This window comes from Siphateles boraxobius, unplaced genomic scaffold (genome assembly GCF_051911475.1).
Source record: "Siphateles boraxobius isolate OS27281-9 unplaced genomic scaffold, OSU_SipBor_1 48, whole genome shotgun sequence".
Classification (NCBI taxonomy): Eukaryota; Metazoa; Chordata; class Actinopteri; order Cypriniformes; family Leuciscidae; genus Siphateles; species Siphateles boraxobius.
Genome location: NW_027509119.1, coordinates 6,709,304 through 6,732,958, shown reverse-complemented (window position 1 = coordinate 6,732,958; position 23,655 = coordinate 6,709,304). Strand labels below are relative to the sequence as shown.

Here is a 23,655-nt window from a genome sequence, read left to right as displayed (position 1 = left end):
AATTGTGCATTGTATCAAATGATTAACTGAAATGCTAGTACATAGTAGTCAAGACACTTAAAATAAAGTGGGACCAAAGGTTCGACTGAAATCATGAATAATCAGCACACATGGATCGTGTTTTCCCCCCCACCGTAGGGATTTCCTGTTATCTACATTGGACTACGCACATTTTATTAGTAGCCTAATGCCCACATAAAAAATAAACCGGTGCGTTATAAAAAACAAAGAACTCATCATTTCGGCTCTGTTAAGATTATAGTTTTATTTGTAGCCTATGTAAATATGTGAGATGATGTAAAGCTGTCACTGTGTCACATGACACTGATGTTGCGCTGACTGACTGAGAAGAGGATTAGTTTTACACGCGCTCTGACATCTTTCACTTAAGTTATCATGATATCCCGGGAAGAAATACTCAAACCCATATGGTATGCCTTTACTGCTCTGGATGTAGACCGAAACGGGAAAGTATCCAAATCCCAGTTAAAGGTAAGTAATCCTTTTAAAACGAACAACTCCAGAGATCACAGCGCACGCACCTGTTAGTTTCCGTGTATCGAGACCGTATTCCGCTTGTCCACTGACAAATTAAAGTTTCTCCATACTGATGTTATCGTACTCATAAGAGTTGTTTAAGCGGTGTCTTCTACTTATTTATTGAAACAGTCCTTATAATCAAAATGAAGTAAAAATAAATTGTCAATTTCTCTTCTGTTCTCCATTTACCATACCGTTGTTCAACAATACTACTGGCAGTTGCATTAACATTAGGTCTATTTTTCAAGATATTTGCAGAGGATAATGTTATATAATAAAAGAGAAAGAGAGGCACAGACTTCATTTGTTTACTCATTTTTTTAATCACGCTTGATCAGTCTCGCAAGACTTTCACAAGGGTGTATGCAGTTATGCACTGAAGTGGAGAGAGAGACTGACTTTATATTTATCATCTGGATGTTTTATCAACTTCAACACAATTTTTGACACTCTTATTAGGGCCCGAGCACCGATGGTGTGAGCACTCTCTTGGAATTGCTCAGTTTTGCATTCTTTATTTTTCTGTATTTTTTTCACATTTTAGAATAACAATTAAATCAATAATGACTAAATAAATCAACATTATATTCTATTACAAAGCAGACTGTCATATATAGCCTATTTGAGTATCTTCAAAGCACCATCCTTTACCTGGTGGACACTTGCAGCTGCTTTTTCTTCACTATCCACTCAGATTAAAACATATTGACTGATTTATTTTGTGAATAAATGTATACATTGGCGCAATTTACGTATATGTCTACAAAACGTATTCCAGGCATTTAAGTGTAAATAAGCATCAGGTGTGTCTAAATTTTTGACCTCACTTAAAGGGGCTATATGTTAGAATTTTCATTAACCCTCTGGGGACTAAGCTCTTTTTGGTCCGTTTTCTCTATTTTTACATTTGGGCTTATAAACTATTTGTAATGGAGATGGAACACTATGTGTTTGGTATCTATGGATTCAGAAGACCCTAAGCTAACATAAGCACACTTGTAATATGTTTATAAAGGAAGTATGAGTGAAAATGTACCATAAACTAGAGAATTTCAAAAACGGAAATTTGATTTTTGACATTTATTTTTCTGTAAATCACACATCACACAACAATAGTGAACAGTTTTTGAACAAAAAATATATTTGTCAAAGCCTTTGCTTGACAGACATGTGTAATTGTTAAATAAAATGTGTAAAGAAAAATGAAAAATTTAACTTTATTTACAAATAATCCCAGGCATTTTTCTTAGGAATGCTTAGAATTTTCTAAGCAAAGTTTTCTCCTCGTCACTCTCCAGTAATTGTTCCAGAGCTTGTTCCACCGTAAATCGTTTACTGCTCGCCATCATAAAAGTGCTAAAACAATAAATAATGCTATAATTGTATGTGTATATATATATATATTATAATTGCTCTGTTTCTCTCTCATATCTCTGTGCGCTCTCGCTCCGTAAAGCCTTGTTTATACTCGAGGCGTCCGTTCGCTTTCTGTCGTCTCTGCCACTCAACGCTGTTTGCGTAATAGTATATAGTACCACCCCTTGCAAGGCTACAGAGTCCTCCGATTTGCTAGAATACGTCATGGTAACCTTCCTCTGATTGGGTAAGAAAAATATTCCTCCATCGGCAATTTTTCCATTGGTTGTTGCTCGTGAATCTGCCAAACAACATCGATTTCATTGGCCTTTGACGAAGTGGTATTGCGCAATTTTTAAGATAATTACACATTTGTAAAAGTATGTCATTTTGGGCGGTACCGCCCAATCCGTCCCCAGAGGGTTAAGTCATTTTTTTTTATTTCCAGTGTGTGAACAGCTTGCCACTAAAGGTAAAAAACGAGACCTTTCCCCACTTCCTAGGTTGTCTAATTCTTTTTTATGCAAAGGAATAGGGACATTTTTGCCGAAAAATCAAAAGAATGTGAATGTTTACACGCACTTCCAAGAGCCTCTCTTCCGTTCAATGACACGTGAAACGAATGCTTATAATATTCAGGATTATGCCGAAAGAGCTACTCTTTACTATAATGTCAATGTGTCATGCAAAGAAAATGGATTAAATTAAACAATAGTCTCAGTCTTATAAGTGAAGAACGAAAAACAACCATACATCAGTGCCTTGAATCACAATAGGTGCCTTCCACTTGAAGAGGCGCTGCGCAGACCGATGCGATTCGAACGCATACAGAGCCGTCTGCTCTCTAATCTCTCTCATGGTACTTTAATGTAATACACCGGCCGGTCCACGCAGCACGAGTGCGAGCATGAGCCGTAAGTTGCTAGCTGCAGTTCACTTAATGGCCACGGGTGTCACTAATAACAAGGGTTTCTGAATTCTACAAATGGCCTCTTTAATCCTTTTTGCACAGTGAAACCATTGCTGTCTGTCTCTCTGAAGGTGCTGTCTCACAACCTGTGCACCATACTGAAAATCCCTCATAACGTTACGGCCTTGGAGGAGCACTTTAAAGACGATGATGAAGGACCAGTGTCAACACAAGGGTACATGCCCTACCTGAACAAGTTCATACTTAACAAGGTAACAAAAACACTGACTCTTATCAAAGCGTAGACCTTCCTATCGCCAGACAAGCCTGAGTCTGTTTTAAGGAAAGACGTTTATTATTTCCTCTGGAATAAGGCTACACCCTATTTAATGCCTCAAATAGAGATATTATTTTGTGTGTGTGTGTGTGTGTGTGTGTGTCTGCTTTTCTGCACCAAGACATTTGGTGGGGTCAAAAATCTAGGATGCAAAATCGAATTTAAATCTGGAAATTAAAAAGATGTACGATTGTGAACCTACAAATAGGTACATCTCTGACACTGATCATGTGACTCTTTGTACAGACGTTCCATTGAAGCATAAGATGCTCTTTGGATAGTTCTGCTGGTGGATAAAATGATCCTGTCAGTAATGCATAAGGCCAACATACAAAATACCAAGGCTCAGAAATTCAAGTTCAGTTCAACTGAAATGTTTATGCTGATAAAACCATTATATCTCTTTAATGTGACTTAGTTACTCGTAGGTCTACATCATAGTAATAAAAGTAAATTTTGCATAATTACAAGCAACTAACCCTACCAAAACATATAGTAAGATACATATAGTATACATACATATAGTAAGTACATGTACTTAATTAATTTTACTCAGTACTTATTTGTGTAATTACAGTTACTAAATCACCTAAAATAAAGTGTAACCAATTTATAATGTAAAATATATTGATTTTAATATATTCATTAGTGGTCTTAAACTTTTGGACCCCATATTTTTTAATTGAAGTTTTTCATCAATATTTAAAATCGGAAAAATTGTTTGTGAATACTAAAGAAGATTAACCCTAAAAAGGCAAACAGACTGCAGGGAAGTCCATGGGCTGTCACTTATGACTCAAAGGCATGAGACTTGTTACTCACATATTGATGTCTCCTGGAAATAGAAATGAAATAAATTTAAAGAGTCACTTCAGTGAGTGTTAAAAATGTAAACTTAGTGTGAGATTTCATGCTGATTTAAAGTGAAATTACTCTCAGTGGGCACAGCACTAGGAGGTTTGCCAGTTAGCATGTATTGTCTTCTAATGTTATACTATTAACAGTCATGATATGTTAGCTGTGGGTTCAGTTTGCTGCTGATGAGATATATATATATATATATATATATATATATATATATATATGTACATGCACACAAATACATTCTTGTACAGATATTTTTGTAAGGACATTTATTACTGTCCTCATTGTGAGGACACCCTAACCTTACCCATCACAACTAAGTTCCTAATCTGAACCCTTACCCTAAACCTACCCTTATCCCTAAAACCAAGTCTTGACCCTTAAACAGGCCTTTAAAGGGATCACAGAAAGTGAGGACCGGCTAAAATGTCCTCACTTTACTCACTTTGTTCTCACTCTGGTGGTCTAAAAATTAGACACACACACACACACACATATACACACGTGTTGGGGTTCCGTATTGAATGGTGACTTTCCATGTGTGTTTGTGTGTGTTTACATATCTACTAATGATTTGTGATTATACAGGCACCTCTTATCATCTTGCTGGTCAATTGCATTTACTCATTGTTGTCATCTGGTTGTTGATGTTGTTTTTTGTCAAATTTATTGGAAGTTTCTATATATTTTTATCTTAGAAGTGAATAGTAATAATAAAGGTTCTTTATTGGCATCGATGGTTCCATGAAGAACTTTTAACATCCATGTAACCTTTCCATTCCAGTACAGGTTCTTTATAGTGGAAAAACGTTCTAAACCCACAATATTTCTTAAATGGCATCGTTGTAAAAAAAGCAACAACCTTTATTTTTTAAGACTGTGCCGTATGATTTTGGTTTCCCCCTCACTAAACCATGCCACCAGCCCAGTACACGATGACGTGTTACAGTGTCTTTAAAATAATTTATTTCAATCCAACGTCATGTTGTTAACTGACTTGTTAACCTGTTGTGCTCTCCGGTTTCTCTTTGTGCGTTCAGAAATACGGTTTCCTTCCTGTTAGCTCAAACCTGTTCGACCATCCTTCTCTGACTTCTCTCCAAGGAATTTTAGTCTCCAGAACTGCCATTGGATGTTTTTGTTGTTTACACCATTCTCTCAATAGTTCCTAACACAAACACATCACATACAGTATTTCCTCATCCATTCTGATGTTTGGTTCGAAAAACATTTTAAATAAAGTCAGTAAATATATGCCCAATGTACGGTGTTAATATTATCTGTATTGATTTTCTTTTACAGGTGTTTTACTCATATTTTGAAATACAAACTGCATTTTGTTGTATTTTAGGGTTGAAAGAAATGTCCGAAAACTTAGCGAAAACGTAGCCTACTGGTAATTTTATGCTATGACCTTATACGTTTTTCTACAGTATTATTTCTTATAGTGAAAAACCAAAACCCTTGTCCATCTCTACATACTTTTATGCATTGACCACTGAGTGTATATTTAGATCTTTTAAGTTTTCATAATGCCATCAAGACTATCTACTTCATTATACTCATATTGTACAATCCCTTTTTCTTTATAACATGTCCTACACGCCATATACTCCATAATATCAGCTCTTTGGTATCAGCTCTCTGGAATACTTGATTTTGATTGGTCAGTTGTGGCATTCTTTGGTCAAATATCTTTGTATAATGACTACTAAATAATACAAATATTACTATATACAAATTGGCCATGTTCACAACTAAATTCCTACTTCCCTGCCGATTTTATCTTTATAGAATAAGTGGTTAGTTAACACAAGACAAACTTCATGCCTCTACAAATGAATTCTGCAGAAAAGATATGACATTGTAGCCCTAAATTAGATTTGAGTCATTTTTAATATTTGAATGGCAGATCCAGCCCAACTTTGACTTCATGGAGCTGAACACGATGTGCTGGACTCTGTCTGCACAAAAACACATCAGCAACAAGAATCTGCTCATCTCGGAAGGTGATGCCTTCAAGGTGTGGTGTATCTTCAACTTCCTGTCTGAAGATAAATATCCACTGAACATTGTCATAGAGGAGGTTGGTCCTAGTACTTTTAATCTTAGGATTCCTTGTTATGTATATGGAAACAATGAGGAATTTCTGTATTGTAACAGCTTGAGTACTTCCTGGACAAGCTGTTTGCAGCAATGGGTTGCGGTTGGAACGAGGGCAGATTCGAAGACTACAAAATGCAGCTCAGCGCAAAGAAACGTCACCTGAATGCGTGGGAGATGATTGAGCTTATTGGCATAGGCCATTTCACCAAGGGCATAAATCCTCAAACTCTCTCCATGGGCATCAATGAGGTCTTTCAAGAAATTATACTGGATGTTATTAAGCAGGTGGGTGTCTGTGTTAATGTGTTTAAATAATATGGGTTATTCCAGGTCTGCTCTTGTCTGTACACGATAGTCAGGTGTTATCAGTTAAATTAGTTGTGCGAAGACCACTGGCTAGCCAGAGAACACTGGAGAAATAAACGGATATCCCTGAGAAAGCATTAATTTGGTTTATTTTTCATTCAAAAAGGGTTATATGATGAAAAAGGGCCATAAAAGGAAGAATTGGACAGAGCGATGGTTTAAGCTCCATCTCAACCACATATCCTATTATGTGAGTGAAGACCTAACAGAGCAGAAGGGAAGAATTTCGCTTGATCGCAACTGCTGTGTCGAGGTAAAAGCTAAAACATTTTTTTGTAGTATTTGTTGTTCAGAGTTGAATTTTAAAGGTATAGCCCAATGCATCCCAATTCGCCTACTTATATCCCCTAAAAGTAGATACTGTACGTTTGACTATGTTGCAGAAGAGTAGGCAAATTTTGGGACATACTACTACGTCAGAACTGTCTTTAATGCATCCTATCACCGTTAACTGGCCTATCAATTATTTTGTCCCAGTTAAACGCCTCATATACACACTCCACAATTCAGTTTTTTTAATTTATGCTACTCAACAATTCTTCCTACCATATTGGAGAGAAAAGAAGTAGCATGTTGATCTGTCATCCGTGGGTCTTTTTTGCGGAGAACTCCCTGTTTTTGCATAATGATGCTTTTAAAAGTCAATGGCCAAACACATCTTTAAAAAGAGTTCACAATGTTGTTGCAGATTAAATATATATATATTTTTTTTATCAGGTTGGATATTGATTATTAATCACTCAAACTCCTTTATCTAAACCTTTACTTAATCATCAGTCTTGCACATCCATTTTGACGCGTGTTTGTAGTTCTAAACTGAATCCTCATCAAAACCGCAATGGGTTGTGGGTAATTTCAGTATGCATAGGTCTGCATTTCTGATTTCCACCAGAAATAGTAGAGCATCCGCATACCTTTAGGATATTAATTTCAACATACTATGAATTGGGACAATTTTGTAAGCTATTTTGGATGAATAGTTTGCGAATAGTCAGCGAATACGCAGAAATAGAATATTTTGTCATCATTTACACACTCTAATGTTAATGCAACCCTGTATTATTGGCTTTTTTTATGAATGCAAATGTTTTCCAGAATGCTGCCTTTTTCAGATAATAAAAATCAATGAGTATTGTGGCTGTCAAAAAAGGCACCTAAAGGTATCATAAATGTAGCTCATACGATTTGTGAGATATATTGCGAGTCTTACGATAGTGTTGTGTGAGGACCCAATTTTAAGTTGTTATTCACAGAAAATATCCTTTGCACTTCCATGTATTCAAACTTGGCACCTCAAGATGCTTGTTCTATAACATTATCGATTATCTCATGTTTTGCGGTCATGCTTTCTGATCACACGGTGTGTTACATTTAAATATTCTGAATGGATTGCTATGGCAGGACAACATACAGGTTTGGAACAACGTAATGGTGAATAAATGGTGACAGAATTTAGATTTTTGGGTGAACTATCCCTTCAAATATCTAAATTTCTCTGTCTTTGCAGTCCTTACCAGACAAGGATGGAAGGAAAAACCTCTTCATTATAAGATGTGTTGAGAAAAGTTTTGAGATCAGTGCATCGGATAAAAAGACAAAACAGGAGTGGATTCACGGTAGCACATACCTTGGCTGCACACACACACATTTTGCACTGATGACATTTTTGTACTGTATATACACATTCTCCTGCTGAGTAATTTTTTCTTCATGTATATGTTAGCCATCCAGGACTGCATTGTCCGCATAAGGCAAGGCCTTTCTTCCGCACACCGAGAATCCAGACAGAAACGCAGGGAGCTGAGAAACAGGATGAAAGCTGAACAGGAGATCATGCAGGACAGAATGAGACGGCTGCAGTTGGCCAACGAGAGCAAACAGGCCCAGCTGGAGGCCCTGAGTAAGGTATTGTGGCCTTCCTTGAATCATTGAAAGATATAAGCACAAGTCACCTGCAAAACGCCTTAGATTTCAAGCCATTTAGTACAATCTCTGTTGGAGACATTGGGTTAAACGTGTATTCAGTAGTTCTTTAACTAACGGTTGCATTGCCTTTCTTTGTGTAATTTGTACCGATACCACAATGGCATCTTTCGACGTGGATCAGCTTGATCGTCGTTACATCGTTTTATATAAATTACGCCTAACTAGTGAGTTTTAGAGAGTGGTTTGCACAATAATTAATTCCCCTAGCTGTTAAACAAAACAGAAGCAACTTGAGCCTCTACTCAGGATTTTCTCAAGTCATCTAATCTCTCCACATCATATGTATGCCATACCGATGTTTACACATATTTTTTGGCTGTACAGGTGCAGATTCTCCCTTTGTCTCTACTGGGAAAGCACTATAATAAGTGTGTTCCATTGTCTAATTTTCGCTCCTCCGATCACCAAACTACACTGCGCTACTAGTGTATCTGGAGAGGCGGCAGCCAGTCACCACGAGGATTCTCTTCGACGTTTAGTGAAATTGTGCGTTCACACCATGTTGGAATTATGTAATGAGATACATACTTGTTAAAAGCATTTAAATACTTGTAGAACTAGGATTTACAACTTGTAAGCTCCGACTTGTACCACGTGACCCCTGTACCACCTGACCACTGCAGATTTTTTTTGCTGTTGATAGTGTTGATAGTCGCGTTGATAACTATTATGTACGGTGACCGAGAAGGCTCACAACACATACAAACGCCACAACAACTACATATTCAGAAAACACATGGAAACGCCGCCACAACAACTACATATTCAGAAAACACATGCAAACGCCGCCACAACAACTACATATTCAGAAAACACATGCAAACGCCGCCACAACAACTACATATTCAGAAAACACATGCAAAGGCCGCCACAACAACTACATATTCAGAAAACACATGCAAACGCCGCCACAACAACTACATATTCAGAAAACACATGCAAACGCCGCCACAACAACTACATATTCAGAAAACACATGCAAACGCCGCCACAACAACTACATATTCAGAAAACACATGCAAACGCCGCCACAACAACTACATATTCAGAAAACACATGCAAACGCCGCCACAACAACTATATATTCAGAAAACACATGCAAACGCCGCCACAACAACTACATATTCAGAAAACACATGCAAACAACGCCACAACAACTACATATTCAGAAAACATCTCCAAATTCAGAAAACACATACAAACGCCACAACAACTACATATTCAGAAAACACATGCAAACGCCGCCACAACAACTACATATTCAGAAAACATCTCCAAATTCAGAAAACACATATAAACGCCACAACAACTACATATTCAGAAAACACCTCCAAATTTAGAAAACACATATAAACGCCACAACAACTACATATTCAGAAAACACCTCCAAATTTAGAAAACACATACAAACGCCACAACAACTACATATTCAGAAAACACCTCCAAATTTAGAAAACACATATAAACGCCACAACAACTACATATTCAGAAAACACATGGAAACAACGCCACAACAACTACATATTCAGAAAACATCTCCAAATTCAGAAAACACATACAAACGCCACAACAACTACATATTCAGAAAACATCTCCAAATTCAGAAAACACATACAAACGCCACAACAACTACATATTCAGAAAACATCTCCAAATTCAGTAAACACATGCAAACGCCACAACAACTACATATTCAGAAAACACCTCCAAATTTAGAAAACACATATAAACGCCATAACTACATATTCAGAAAACACATATAAACGCCACAACAACTACATATTCAGAAAACACATGCAAACGCCGCCACAACAACTACATATTCAGAAAACACATGCAAATGCCGCCACAACAACTACATATTCAGAAAACACCTCCAAATTTAGAAAACACATATAAACGCCATAACTACATATTCAGAAAACACATGCAAACGCCGCCACAACAACTACATATTCAGAAAACATCTCCAAATTCAGAAAACACATGCAAACGCCACAACAACTACATATTCAGAAAACACCTCCAAATTTAGAAAACACATATAAACGCCATAACTACATATTCAGAAAACACATGCAAACGCCGCCACAACAACTACATATTCAGAAAACACATGCAAATGCCGCCACAACAACTACATATTCAGAAAACACCTCCAAATTTAGAAAACACATATAAACGCCATAACTACATATTCAGAAAACACATGCAAACGCCGCCACAACAACTACATATTCAGAAAACATCTCCAAATTCAGAAAACACATGCAAACGCCACAACAACTACATATTCAGAAAACACCTCCAAATTTAGAAAACACATATAAACGCCATAACTACATATTCAGAAAACACATGCAAACGCCGCCACAACAACTACATATTCAGAAAACACATGCAAACGCCGCCACAACAACTACATATTCAGAAAACACATGCAAATGCCGCCACAACAACTACATATTCAGAAAACACATACAAACGCCACAACAACTACATATTCAGAAAACACCTCCAAATTCAGAAAACACATACAAACGCCACAACAACTACATATTCAGAAAACACATGCAAACAACGCCACAACAACTACATATTCAGAAAACATCTCCAAATTTAGAAAACACATACAAACGCCACAACAACTACATATTCAGAAAACACATGCAAACGACGCCACAACTACATATTCAGAAAACACATGCAAACGACGCCACAACTACATATTCAGAAAACATCTCCAAATTTAGAAAACACATACAAACGCCACAACAACTACATATTCAGAAAACATCTCCAAATTTAGAAAACACATACAAACGCCACAACTACATATTCAGAAAACACATGCAAACGACGCCACAACTACATATTCAGAAAACACATGCAAACGACGCCACAACTACATATTCAGAAAACATCTCCAAATTTAGAAAACACATACAAACGCCACAACAACTACATATTCAGAAAACACATGCAAACAACGCCACAACAACTACATATTCAGAAAACATCTCCAAATTCAGAAAACACATGCAAACGACGCCACAACAACTACATATTCAGAAAACTCCTCCAAATTCAGAAAACACATGCAAACGACGCCACAACAACTACATATTCAGAAAACACATGCAAACAACGCCACAACAACTACATATTCAGAAAACACATACAAACGCCACAACAACTACATATTCAGAAAACACATGCAAACAACGCCACAACAACTACATATTCAGAAAACACATGCAAACGCCGCCACAACAACTACATATTCAGAAAACACATGCAAACGCCGCCACAACAACTACATATTCAGAAAACACATGCAAACGCCGCCACAACAACTACATATTCAGAAAACACATGCAAACAACGCCACAACAACTACATATTCAGAAAACACATGCAAACAACGCCACAACAACTACATATTCAGAAAACATTTCCAAATTTAGAAAACACATACAAACGCCACAACAACTACATATTCAGAAAACATCTCCAAATTTAGAAAACACATACAAACGCCACAACAACTACATATTCAGAAAACACATGCAAACGACGCCACAACAACTACATATTCAGAAAACATCTCCAAATTTAGAAAACACATACAAACGCCACAACAACTACATATTCAGAAAACACATGCAAACAACGCCACAACAACTACATATTCAGAAAACATCTCCAAATTCAGAAAACACATGCAAACGACGCCACAACAACTACATATTCAGAAAACTCCTCCAAATTCAGAAAACACATGCAAACGACGCCACAACAACTACATATTCAGAAAACACATACAAACGCCACAACAACTACATATTCAGAAAACATCTCCAAATTCAGAAAACACATGCAAACGCCGCCACAACAACTACATATTCAGAAAACACATGCAAACGCCGCCACAACAACTACATATTCAGAAAACACATGCAAACGCCGCCACAACAACTACATATTCAGAAAACACATGCAAACAACGCCACAACAACTACATATTCAGAAAACACATGCAAACAACGCCACAACAACTACATATTCAGAAAACACATACAAACGCCACAACAACTACATATTCAGAAAACATCTCCAAATTTAGAAAACACATACAAACGCCACAACAACTACATATTCAGAAAACACATGCAAACGACGCCACAACAACTACATATTCAGAAAACATCTCCAAATTTAGAAAACACATACAAACGCCACAACAACTACATATTCAGAAAACACATGCAAACAACGCCACAACAACTACATATTCAGAAAACATCTCCAAATTCAGAAAACACATACAAACGCCACAACAACTACATATTCAGAAAACATCTCCAAATTCAGAAAACACATGCAAACGACGCCACAACAACTACATATTCAGAAAACTCCTCCAAATTCAGAAAACACATGCAAACGACGCCACAACAACTACATATTCAGAAAACACATGCAAACAACGCCACAACAACTACATATTCAGAAAACACATACAAACGCCACAACAACTACATATTCAAAAAACACCTCCAAATTTAGAAAACACATATAAACGCCATAACTACATATTCAGAAAACACATGCAAACGCCGCCACAACAACTACATATTCAGAAAACACATGCAAACGCCGCCACAACAACTACATATTCAGAAAACACATGCAAACAACGCCACAACAACTACATATTCAGAAAACACATGCAAACAACGCCACAACAACTACATATTCAGAAAACACATGCAAACAACGCCACAACAACTACATATTCAGAAAACACATACAAACGCCACAACAACTACATATTCAGAAAACACCTCCAAATTTAGAAAACACATATAAACGCCATAACTACATATTCAGAAAACACATGCAAACGCCGCCACAACAACTACATATTCAGAAAACACATGCAAACGCCGCCACAACAACTACATATTCAGAAAACACATGCAAACGCCGCCACAACAACTACATATTCAGAAAACACATGCAAACGCCGCCACAACAACTACATATTCAGAAAACACATGCAAACAACGCCACAACAACTACATATTCAGAAAACACATGCAAACAACGCCACAACAACTACATATTCAGAAAACATCTCCAAATTTAGAAAACACATACAAACGCCACAACAACTACATATTCAGAAAACATCTCCAAATTTAGAAAACACATGCAAACGACGCCACAACAACTACATATTCAGAAAACACCTCCAAATTTAGAAAACACATACAAACGCCACAACAACTACATATTCAGAAAACACCTCCAAATTTAGAAAACACATATAAACGCCACAACAACTACATATTCAGAAAACACCTCCAAATTTAGAAAACACATATAAACGCCACAACAACTACATATTCAGAAAACACCTCCAAATTTAGAAAACACATACAAACGCCACAACAACTACATATTCAGAAAACACCTCCAAATTTAGAAAACACATATAAACGCCACAACAACTACATATTCAGAAAACACCTCCAAATTTAGAAAACACATACAAACGCCACAACAACTACATATTCAGAAAACACCTCCAAATTTAGAAAACACATATAAACGCCACAACAACTACATATTCAGAAAACACCTCCAAATTTAGAAAACACATATAAACGCCACAACAACTACATATTCAGAAAACACCTCCAAATTTAGAAAACACATACAAACGCCACAACAACTACATATTCAGAAAACACCTCCAAATTTAGAAAACACATATAAACGCCACAACAACTACATATTCAGAAAACACCTCCAAATTTAGAAAACACATATAAACGCCACAACAACTACATATTCAGAAAACACCTCCAAATTTAGAAAACACATACAAACGCCACAACAACTACATATTCAGAAAACACCTCCAAATTTAGAAAACACATATAAACGCCACAACAACTACATATTCAGAAAACACCTCCAAATTTAGAAAACACATATAAACGCCACAACAACTACATATTCAGAAAACACCTCCAAATTTAGAAAACACATACAAACGCCACAACAACTACATATTCAGAAAACACCTCCAAATTTAGAAAACACATACAAACGCCACAACAACTACATATTCAGAAAACACCTCCAAATTCAGAAAACACATACAAATGCCACAACAACTACATATTCAGAAAACACCTCCAAATTTAGAAAACACATATAAACGCCACAACAACTACATATTCAGAAAACACCTCCAAATTTAGAAAACACATATAAACGCCACAACAACTACATATTCAGAAAACACCTCCAAATTTAGAAAACACATATAAACGCCACAACAACTACATATTCAGAAAACACCTCCAAATTTAGAAAACACATACAAACGCCACAACAACTACATATTCAGAAAACACCTCCAAATTTAGAAAACACATACAAACGCCACAACAACTACATATTCAGAAAACACCTCCAAATTCAGAAAACACATACAAATGCCACAACAACTACATATTCAGAAAACACCTCCAAATTTAGAAAACACATATAAACGCCACAACAACTACATATTCAGAAAACACCTCCAAATTTAGAAAACACATATAAACGCCACAACAACTACATATTCAGAAAACACCTCCAAATTTAGAAAACACATATAAACGCCACAACAACTACATATTCAGAAAACACCTCCAAATTTAGAAAACACATACAAACGCCACAACAACTACATATTCAGAAAACATCTCCAAATTCAGAAAACACATACAAACGCCACAACAACTACATATTCAGAAAACACCTCCAAATTTAGAAAACACATACAAACGCCACAACAACTACATATTCAGAAAACATCTCCAAATTTAGAAAACACATACAAACGCCACAACAACTACATATTCAGAAAACATCTCCAAATTCAGAAAACACATACAAACGCCACAACAACTACATATTCAGAAAACACCTCCAAATTTAGAAAATACATATAAACGCCACAACAACTACATATTCAGAAAACACCTCCAAATTTAGAAAACACATATAAACGCCACAACAACTACATATTCAGAAAACACCTCCAAATTTAGAAAACACATATAAACGCCACAACAACTACATATTCAGAAAACACCTCCAAATTTAGAAAACACATATAAACGCCACAACAACTACATATTCAGAAAACACCTCCAAATTTAGAAAACACATATAAACGCCACAACAACTACATATTCAGAAAACACCTCCAAATTTAGAAAACACATACAAACGCCACAACAACTACATATTCAGAAAACATCTCCAAATTCAGAAAACACATACAAACGCCACAACAACTACATATTCAGAAAACACCTCCAAATTTAGAAAACACATACAAACGCCACAACAACTACATATTCAGAAAACACCTCCAAATTCAGAAAACACATACAAACGCCACAACAACTACATATTCAGAAAACACCTCCAAATTTAGAAAACACATACAAACGCCACAACAACTACATATTCAGAAAACATCTCCAAATTTAGAAAACACATACAAACGCCACAACAACTACATATTCAGAAAACATCTCCAAATTCAGAAAACACATACAAACGCCACAACAACTACATATTCAGAAAACACCTCCAAATTTAGAAAATACATATAAACGCCACAACAACTACATATTCAGAAAACACCTCCAAATTTAGAAAACACATATAAACGCCACAACAACTACATATTCAGAAAACACCTCCAAATTTAGAAAATACATATAAACGCCACAACAACTACATATTCAGAAAACACCTCCAAATTTAGAAAACACATATAAACGCCACAACAACTACATATTCAGAAAACACCTCCAAATTTAGAAAACACATATAAACGCCACAACAACTACATATTCAGAAAACACCTCCAAATTTAGAAAACACATACAAACGCCACAACAACTACATATTCAGAAAACAGATACAAACGCCACAACTACATATTCAGAAAACACATACAAACGCCACAACTACATATTCAGAAAACAACTTTGTCAATTTCACATCACGTACGCCGCAAATTAGAGGCTACAAGAGGTAAGTGTTTCTCTTTTATTATGACAGACTTGTCGATGTGCTCTGATACCGAAGTGGTTTTGTATGTTTTCAACATATTAAGTTATTGTCCCCATAACGTATTAGTCCACACAGATAATTGTTAAACGTTCTGCCAACGTTGTTAGCTGGAAACTAGCTGGTTAGCTCGCTTCTGGTCACTAAATAGATGCATTACTTGTAGCCATAGACAACAAAAGCGCACATTCAGATAGCGCGAAGACAACCGGATAGATGCGGGTCTGTCACTGATTATGGAAACATTTCCGTTGTGTCTTTACAGTTTGCAGTTCGTCTCCCTATTTGCTCGTGCTGTAAATATTTGCAGCGTACGTGATGTGAAATCGACGAAGTTGTTTTCTGAATATGTAGTTGTTGTGGCGTTTGTATGTGTTTTCTGAATATGTAGTTGTTGTGGCGGCGTTTATTTCTGAATATGTAGTTGTTGTGGCGTTTGTATGTGTTTTCTGAATATGTAGTTGTTGTGGCGTTTGCATGTGTTTTCTGAATTTGGAGGTGTTTTCTGAATATGTAGTTGTTGTGGCGTTTGCATGTGTTTTCTGAATATGTAGTTGTTGTGGCGTTTGCATGTGTTTTCTGAATATGTAGTTGTTGTGGCGTTTGCATGTGTTTTCGGAATCGGAGGTGTTTTCTGAATATGTAGTTGTTGTGGTGTTTGCATTTGTTTTCTGAATTTGGAGGTGTTTTCTGAATATGTAGTTGTTGTGGCGTTTGCATGTGTTTTCGGAATCGGAGGTGTTTTCTGAATATGTAGTTGTTGTGGTGTTTGCATGTGTTTTCGGAATCGGAGGTGTTTTCTGAATATGTAGTTGTTGTGGCGTTTGCATTTGTTTTCTGAATTTGGAGTTTTTTTCTGAATATGTAGTTGTTGTGGGGTTTGTATGTGTTTTCTGAATATGTAGTTGTTGTGGCGTTTATATGTGTTTTCTGAATTTGGAGGTGTTTTCTGAATATGTAGTTGTTGTGGCGTTTGCATTTGTTTTCTGAATTTGGAGTTTTTTTCTGAATATGTAGTTGTTGTGGGGTTTGTATGTGTTTTCTGAATATGTAGTTGTTGTGGCGTTTATATGTGTTTTCTGAATTTGGAGGTGTTTTCTGAATATGTAGTTGTTGTGGCGTTTGCATTTGTTTTCTGAATTTGGAGTTTTTTTCTGAATATGTAGTTGTTGTGGTGTTTGCATGTGTTTTCGGAATCGGAGGTGTTTTCTGAATATGTAGTTGTTGTGGTGTTTGCATTTGTTTTCTGAATTTGGAGGTGTTTTCTGAATATGTAGTTGTTGTGGTGTTTGCATGTGTTTTCGGAATCGGAGGTGTTTTCTGAATATGTAGTTGTTGTGGCGTTTGCATTTGTTTTCTGAATTTGGAGTTTTTTTCTGAATATGTAGTTGTTGTGGGGTTTGCATGTGTTTTCGGAATCGGAGGTTTTTTCTGAATATGTAGTTGTTGTGGGGTTTGCATGTGTTTTCGGAATCGGAGGTGTTTTCTGAATATGTAGTTGTTGTGGCGTTTGCATGTGTTTTCGGAATTTGGAGGTTTTTTCTGAATATGTAGTTGTTGTGGGGTTTGTTTGTGTTGTTACACTTCTCGGCCACCGTAATTATGAGTTCAATTTTCATCTCATGTTTACAACAATCAGATGACTCTTCACAAAAACACAATATATATTTCATAATGTCAAAAACGTATTAAATTAGCACCATACTAATCAATGCACCTTTTAAACTGTATGCATATTACTCTATTTAATACCTTTTTCTTTTTGTGCACTTTTTACTGTCACTTCCCCCTTTGGCTTATTTTTATTTCCCTACATTATTTCTGTTTATAGCACACTATTAATAATATGCGAAGAAAGTTTCACATCCTTGTCTGTTTTTTTTCTTCTTGTTAAACCTTTGACTCTTGTAATCCTGTTCGACCATGAAGAGAAAGCTACTGAACCTACTGAAGCTCTTACTGAACCTACTCTCGACTCTAAACTGAAGCTGATAAATGTGAAGATATTTTTAGAACATTTTTATGCTGAAACAGCCCTGCTGTCGGAGCCATAGTCTTGTAGATCGTTCTCTGACACATAGTGCAACAGCACCGCAGGCGACAATCCCAACTGTCCTGTCATATATAAGCAAAAAAGGCCCAAAATATAGCTTGAAAACGCTCATAGTTTAGGACACCTGCAAAAGAGAACTCCTGAGCAATGAAGCCACACTTCCTGTGTATGGGTGGGTTTGACTTTTACAAGTTCCTGTTTTATATCTTCAATCTCAAGGGATTGTTTCATACTTTATCGTCTATGAAGCAGGAAATATGATTATTTCTTGGCGTCATGAGACTAGTTTGGTATTTAACTCCTGTCAACCATGCAAGGCTGTTAAACTTGGAAACTTTTGCACAATACACCGTGATAATGCAAAAATGCAAAACCAAACGTAAGTTTGTGGATCTAGAAAAATAGTCCCACACAACTAGACAACACTTTTTTAATATACATTAAATAACATACATCTTAAGCACTTTAACAAGTTGCACAAAGTGGTTCTGAATGCCTTGCGTCATTTACTTGTACTGTAAGTGCGTTATTATTATTGCATTATTATTGTAAACATATATTTGTTTTTACAAATTGTGGGATGAACTGAAGTGATTTTGTTGAAATTAATGACATAGCTGCCGTAGATTCAAACTGGAACTTTCTTTTATTAATGAAACAGTGACTGAAGGCTAGTTGTTATTTTATGTTTTACTCCCTTTCTAGCTCACAGAAGCGTTAGTTATTGCTTTAATTTTGTCTGGATGTTGCAGGACCTACAGGACACGTCAATCAGGGGTGATTTGGAGGAACAGAGAAGACTTCAGACCCAAACAGAATTACTGGACCGGTACAGACGAGACCTGGCGCAGGAGAAAATGGTAATTACAACAACCTTATGTCTTTTTCACAAGGACAGTGATTTTATTGATGGAGGTCACCAGGTTGCTTTTAGGTGTTCATATGCCTGGATGCCATAATTGCTGATGTGTAAGAGGCCTACACTTTTAAAAATATGTTCATAAATTGAATTTATTGCTGACATTAATAAAATACACAATTGAGGAAAAAAAGATTAACGCAACTTCTGTTTTATGTCGACTACATGTGTCTGTGTGTTTATTTAATTAAGGCAGAGATGTAACACCGACTTTATGTAACATCTGCAGCTCAAATGAATTAAAAAAATAATAATTTTGGCGACAAGGAAACCGATTACATGTGAAAGTAAAATTTCCGTATATCTGAGTAAAACTGCTTCTCGAAGAAGAACAAATATAAGGCGGGACTTGATTTTGTCCATGGAATTGATTGGATGGTTGTGGTTTGCTATTGGTGGATCTCATCTGAGTGACAGGTTGCCCCGCCCTCACTTCAGTAAACGCATCATCAGAGCTGCAAGAGGGAGAGGAAGTTATTTTGATTAAAGATTATAAGGGCATATGAATAAAAAAAAACAATGATGTGCATGGATAAATGTTTTATAATAAATACTGCAAAATATATATAAAAAAAGTCAACTTTGATTTGATGGTGACTTTGTTTAAATTAAGGGTGTCAATTGATTAAAATTCATACAGTATGTATAAATAGTTGTGATTCATTTAATTAGTTAACATTTTCATGCATTCATCTCCTTTTTAAAAAAAGAAAGAAAAAATAATGCATAAATTATTTATAGAAATGCAGCTCTTTTGCGCAGAAAGGCTTTCAGTTTGCAAGAAAGCACAATACAGTTGCACTTCTGCGGCACATATGCAGGATGTGTGAAACAGGTCTGATGTATACATTTAAAACGTCTTCATAGGCTCGAATGCAGATGGAGGAGCAGGTGGTTGAAAAGTCCAGTGAAGTGGAGCTGTACTGGCAGCGTATGCAGGAACTGGAAGACATGCACCGTCAGCTGAAACAGGCACTAGACGATGAGAGGCAGGCCAAACAGGATGAAGAAGACTTGCGCAAACTGCAGGCCAGGTAACGGTGCGCGTTACAACACCCAGCGTTCAGATTCAGTATGCACAAAGGGGCCACAGAATTATGCAAACCATTTGCGTGTTTTCTATTTTGTTTCGCAGGCTGCTACAAGAGGAGGCAAGCAAGAGGACTGAACTAGAGCAGATTCACCTGTACCAGCAAGAGGTCTTAACCCAGTCCCAGAAAGAGAAAAAAGACCTGGAAAAAGAGAAGGCAGAGAAGGAACGTGCCCTGCAGGCTGCGCTGGAGCAGCTGGAGATTCTTAAGCAAAAGAGACAGGGGGCGCTAGAGGAATACAAGGTATACAACACAATTTATTATGTTCACTTTATCAAATTAACATTATATTTTGCTTTTCCAACATGTTTCATTTAGCTTCTTTTACTCGCTAGCTCTGTGGGTCTCAAACAGGGGTCCAGCGCCCTCTAGGGGCGTCAGCAAACTCAAGTTGTCTTAAAGGGGTCATATGATGCTTTAAAGGAAATGTCACAATGATAAATGTATTTGGCAGTCATAATGACTGCCAAAAGGCATATGCGTAGAAAGAGGCAAGGCTTCAGTGAATTGAAGGGTTGTCGTCAATGCGATGAGAAAGCAAAAACGCTTTGTCTGGCCGAAAATGGATGAAATGAGGAATTACAGGTTAAGATTTATTAATAAAGCTGTTCCTGAGGAGTAGGTTTGCTTCTGCACAGCGCATTTTACAGAGGACAGCTTCCTGAACCTGCGAGAGCACAACGCAGGCTGTTAAAATGATTTAAAAACAAGACAAACCAAACTTAAAAAAAAGCTAAAACAATTAAAAATCAAGATAATTGTTATTTTATTTCACCCCTCAACAACTATACCTGTTATTTTTTGGCTAACCAGTGAAGATTTCCACTGTATTGAAAAACCTGGATATATGAGAAAACCTGATTTTAATTGTTTGATAAGACCTGGAAAAGTCATATAAATTAATAAAACATTATAATGCCAATGAGCGTTTTTATAATGAATATACATTTTTCTAGTTATGCCAAGTTCTAAAAATATTGTGAGAAAATTCCTTATCCTTATCCGAGAATCGTGTAATCACGAATGACTGGAAAAGTCAGATTCATTGGCTAAAAATAGTGTTGACTCTAAAAAAAAGTTTTTAATTTATTGATAATTATTTTAGTTACTTAGGCTTATATACGGACATATATGGTGGGGAGTGGCTTCAAATATTGTTGTGGATAATGACAACCCCTGCTCTAACACCAATGTCCCTCTCATCAAACAGAACAGACATTGCTTGTTGTTTCCACTTTTACTCAAATTAGTATAGTTTCATTTTTAAACATAAGGTAAATGATCCGGATTTCAGTGACCTTTAATGTTTTTCAGGCCGTTACGAAGAAACTGGAACGGGCAAGTAACAAGACAAAGACTTGGAAACACAAAGTCTCTGAACATGAGGGCCTACTTCGAATCGTTCAACCAGGTGACCGAGTGTGAAGTTTTTCAAATACCTGATACCGTTACCAAAAGCACCATTTTTATGTTTTTATGTATTTCTCAGGCAACAAGTCACCCAGTAAAATGACCAACTGGGGACAGGCAGCGTTCACCGAAACAGAGCTGGATCAGATGGAGAAGATTTGGCAGGAGAACAAGAATAGATCATGGGATGGAGAGTAACACCTAATACATCCATTTCCTACATTTGTGTATTTTTTTATTTTATTTGCCAGGCAGTCCTCATCCTGATCTTGTGTAACTTGTTAAATCTGTTGTCACTGAATTTTTTTTTATTCAACCGTTAATTAATCATGTGCTTTGTAACGTCTGTCAGAGGGTTTGAAGTCTGCTCAGATGAAAATGGAAAACAGGAAGCAAACGAACTGGTTGTCCCACAAGTCTTTATAGATGGTTTGCACAAGCACACTCTTCGCATACATGTAAAAGAGCGTGTATAAAACAGGAAAAGAAAGCACTCTGATAAACAAAGTGGAAATGAACACATTAATAGTTAGCGGTAGAGCGGCCATCTCTCTCTCTCTCTCTCTCTCTCTCTCTCTCTCTCTCTCTCTCTCTCTCTCTCTCTCTCTCTCTCTCTCTCTCTGTGTGTGCAAACTCACTGAAGAACAGCATGCATACCCACAATAACCGACCATAGAAGAATTCATCTTAAAGGCACATCAACACTCATGTCATGTACAGTATTTAACATTAGGAGGCTGTTACAGCTTGTATAATGGAACATGAGCAGAAAAATGATGTACAGTTGATTGTGTTGCTTTTGTTGTTAATGTAGAAAATGACATCCACACTTTTTATACTTATGTTGTTTTTAAAAACAATGTTACATATCATTCAACTTTAGTAATTCCAAGTGTGTTTTTGAGTTCAATCAGCTCAGAGGCAGCAGATTCACATGTTCCTGCGGTGTCCTCTAGATGTCCCTATTGATACACAGATACACTCAGATGACCCGTTACTAAAAAAAAGTCATACACACATTTTCTGCACAGTAGAACCACCAATGAACGAAAGATACACAACTGTAATACTGTGTTACTCTGAGCAGTGAATTTAGCCTTGGTTATTCCTTGTTTTTTAACCTTTCGTTGCAGCTTGTTTGAAAATATATAAAATAATACATTTTGTAGTTCATGATGAGTTTTTGTGGTACATTTTGTCTTTAATAAATAGAATCTGTCAACAAAGGTGAATTTATTTAATATTGATCACTAACTCTACTGTTTTTAGCCACAATACATATTTAGATTTTAGTATTTTACTAATTTTTGTATTTTTACTTTTGTATAGCCTACTATAAAATTATTAAATCTTTTTTTCTTTCTTTTTACCAGGCCTTGCCTGGTTTGTTGGTTTTAAAAAATAACAGGCAATGTCAATATAAAAGACGATGTTGAAAAATTAAACTGTCAAAGTAGCCAGAGCATATTGTAAACCAGGCACGTTATTAAAACAATCTAATTGTATCACTCTGCTCTGTTAGCCCGTTCCTGACCCGTAATATTGATGTAACCTGGCTGAAGAAAG

General features: G+C 36.4%; 1 protein-coding gene across 1 annotated transcript; it reads left to right on the top strand.

The window, feature by feature from the left end:
• Positions 1–106: 106 nt before the first annotated feature.
• swap70a (switching B cell complex subunit SWAP70a) lies at positions 107–23,315 on the top strand. The gene is made up of 12 exons (XM_077201786.1): positions 107–492; positions 2,938–3,078; positions 5,920–6,093; positions 6,171–6,398; positions 6,586–6,732; positions 7,987–8,095; positions 8,203–8,384; positions 19,422–19,529; positions 20,456–20,622; positions 20,724–20,922; positions 21,994–22,090; positions 22,169–23,315. The coding sequence occupies exons 1-12, from the start codon at positions 397–399 to the stop codon at positions 22,285–22,287; spliced, it is 1,767 nt and encodes a 588-aa protein (XP_077057901.1). The 5' UTR covers positions 107–396; the 3' UTR covers positions 22,288–23,315.
• Positions 23,316–23,655: the final 340 nt, after the last annotated feature.

Coding starts and splice junctions, on each gene's coding strand:
- swap70a (XM_077201786.1), top strand. CDS start 397: ATGATATCCCGGGAAGAAATACTCAAACCCATATGGTATGCCTTTACT. Junction 6,399..6,585: donor TACTGGATGTTATTAAGCAG/GTGGGTGTCTGT, acceptor TCATTCAAAAAG/GGTTATATGATGAAAAAGGG. Junction 20,623..20,723: donor TTGCGCAAACTGCAGGCCAG/GTAACGGTGCGC, acceptor TTTGTTTCGCAG/GCTGCTACAAGAGGAGGCAA.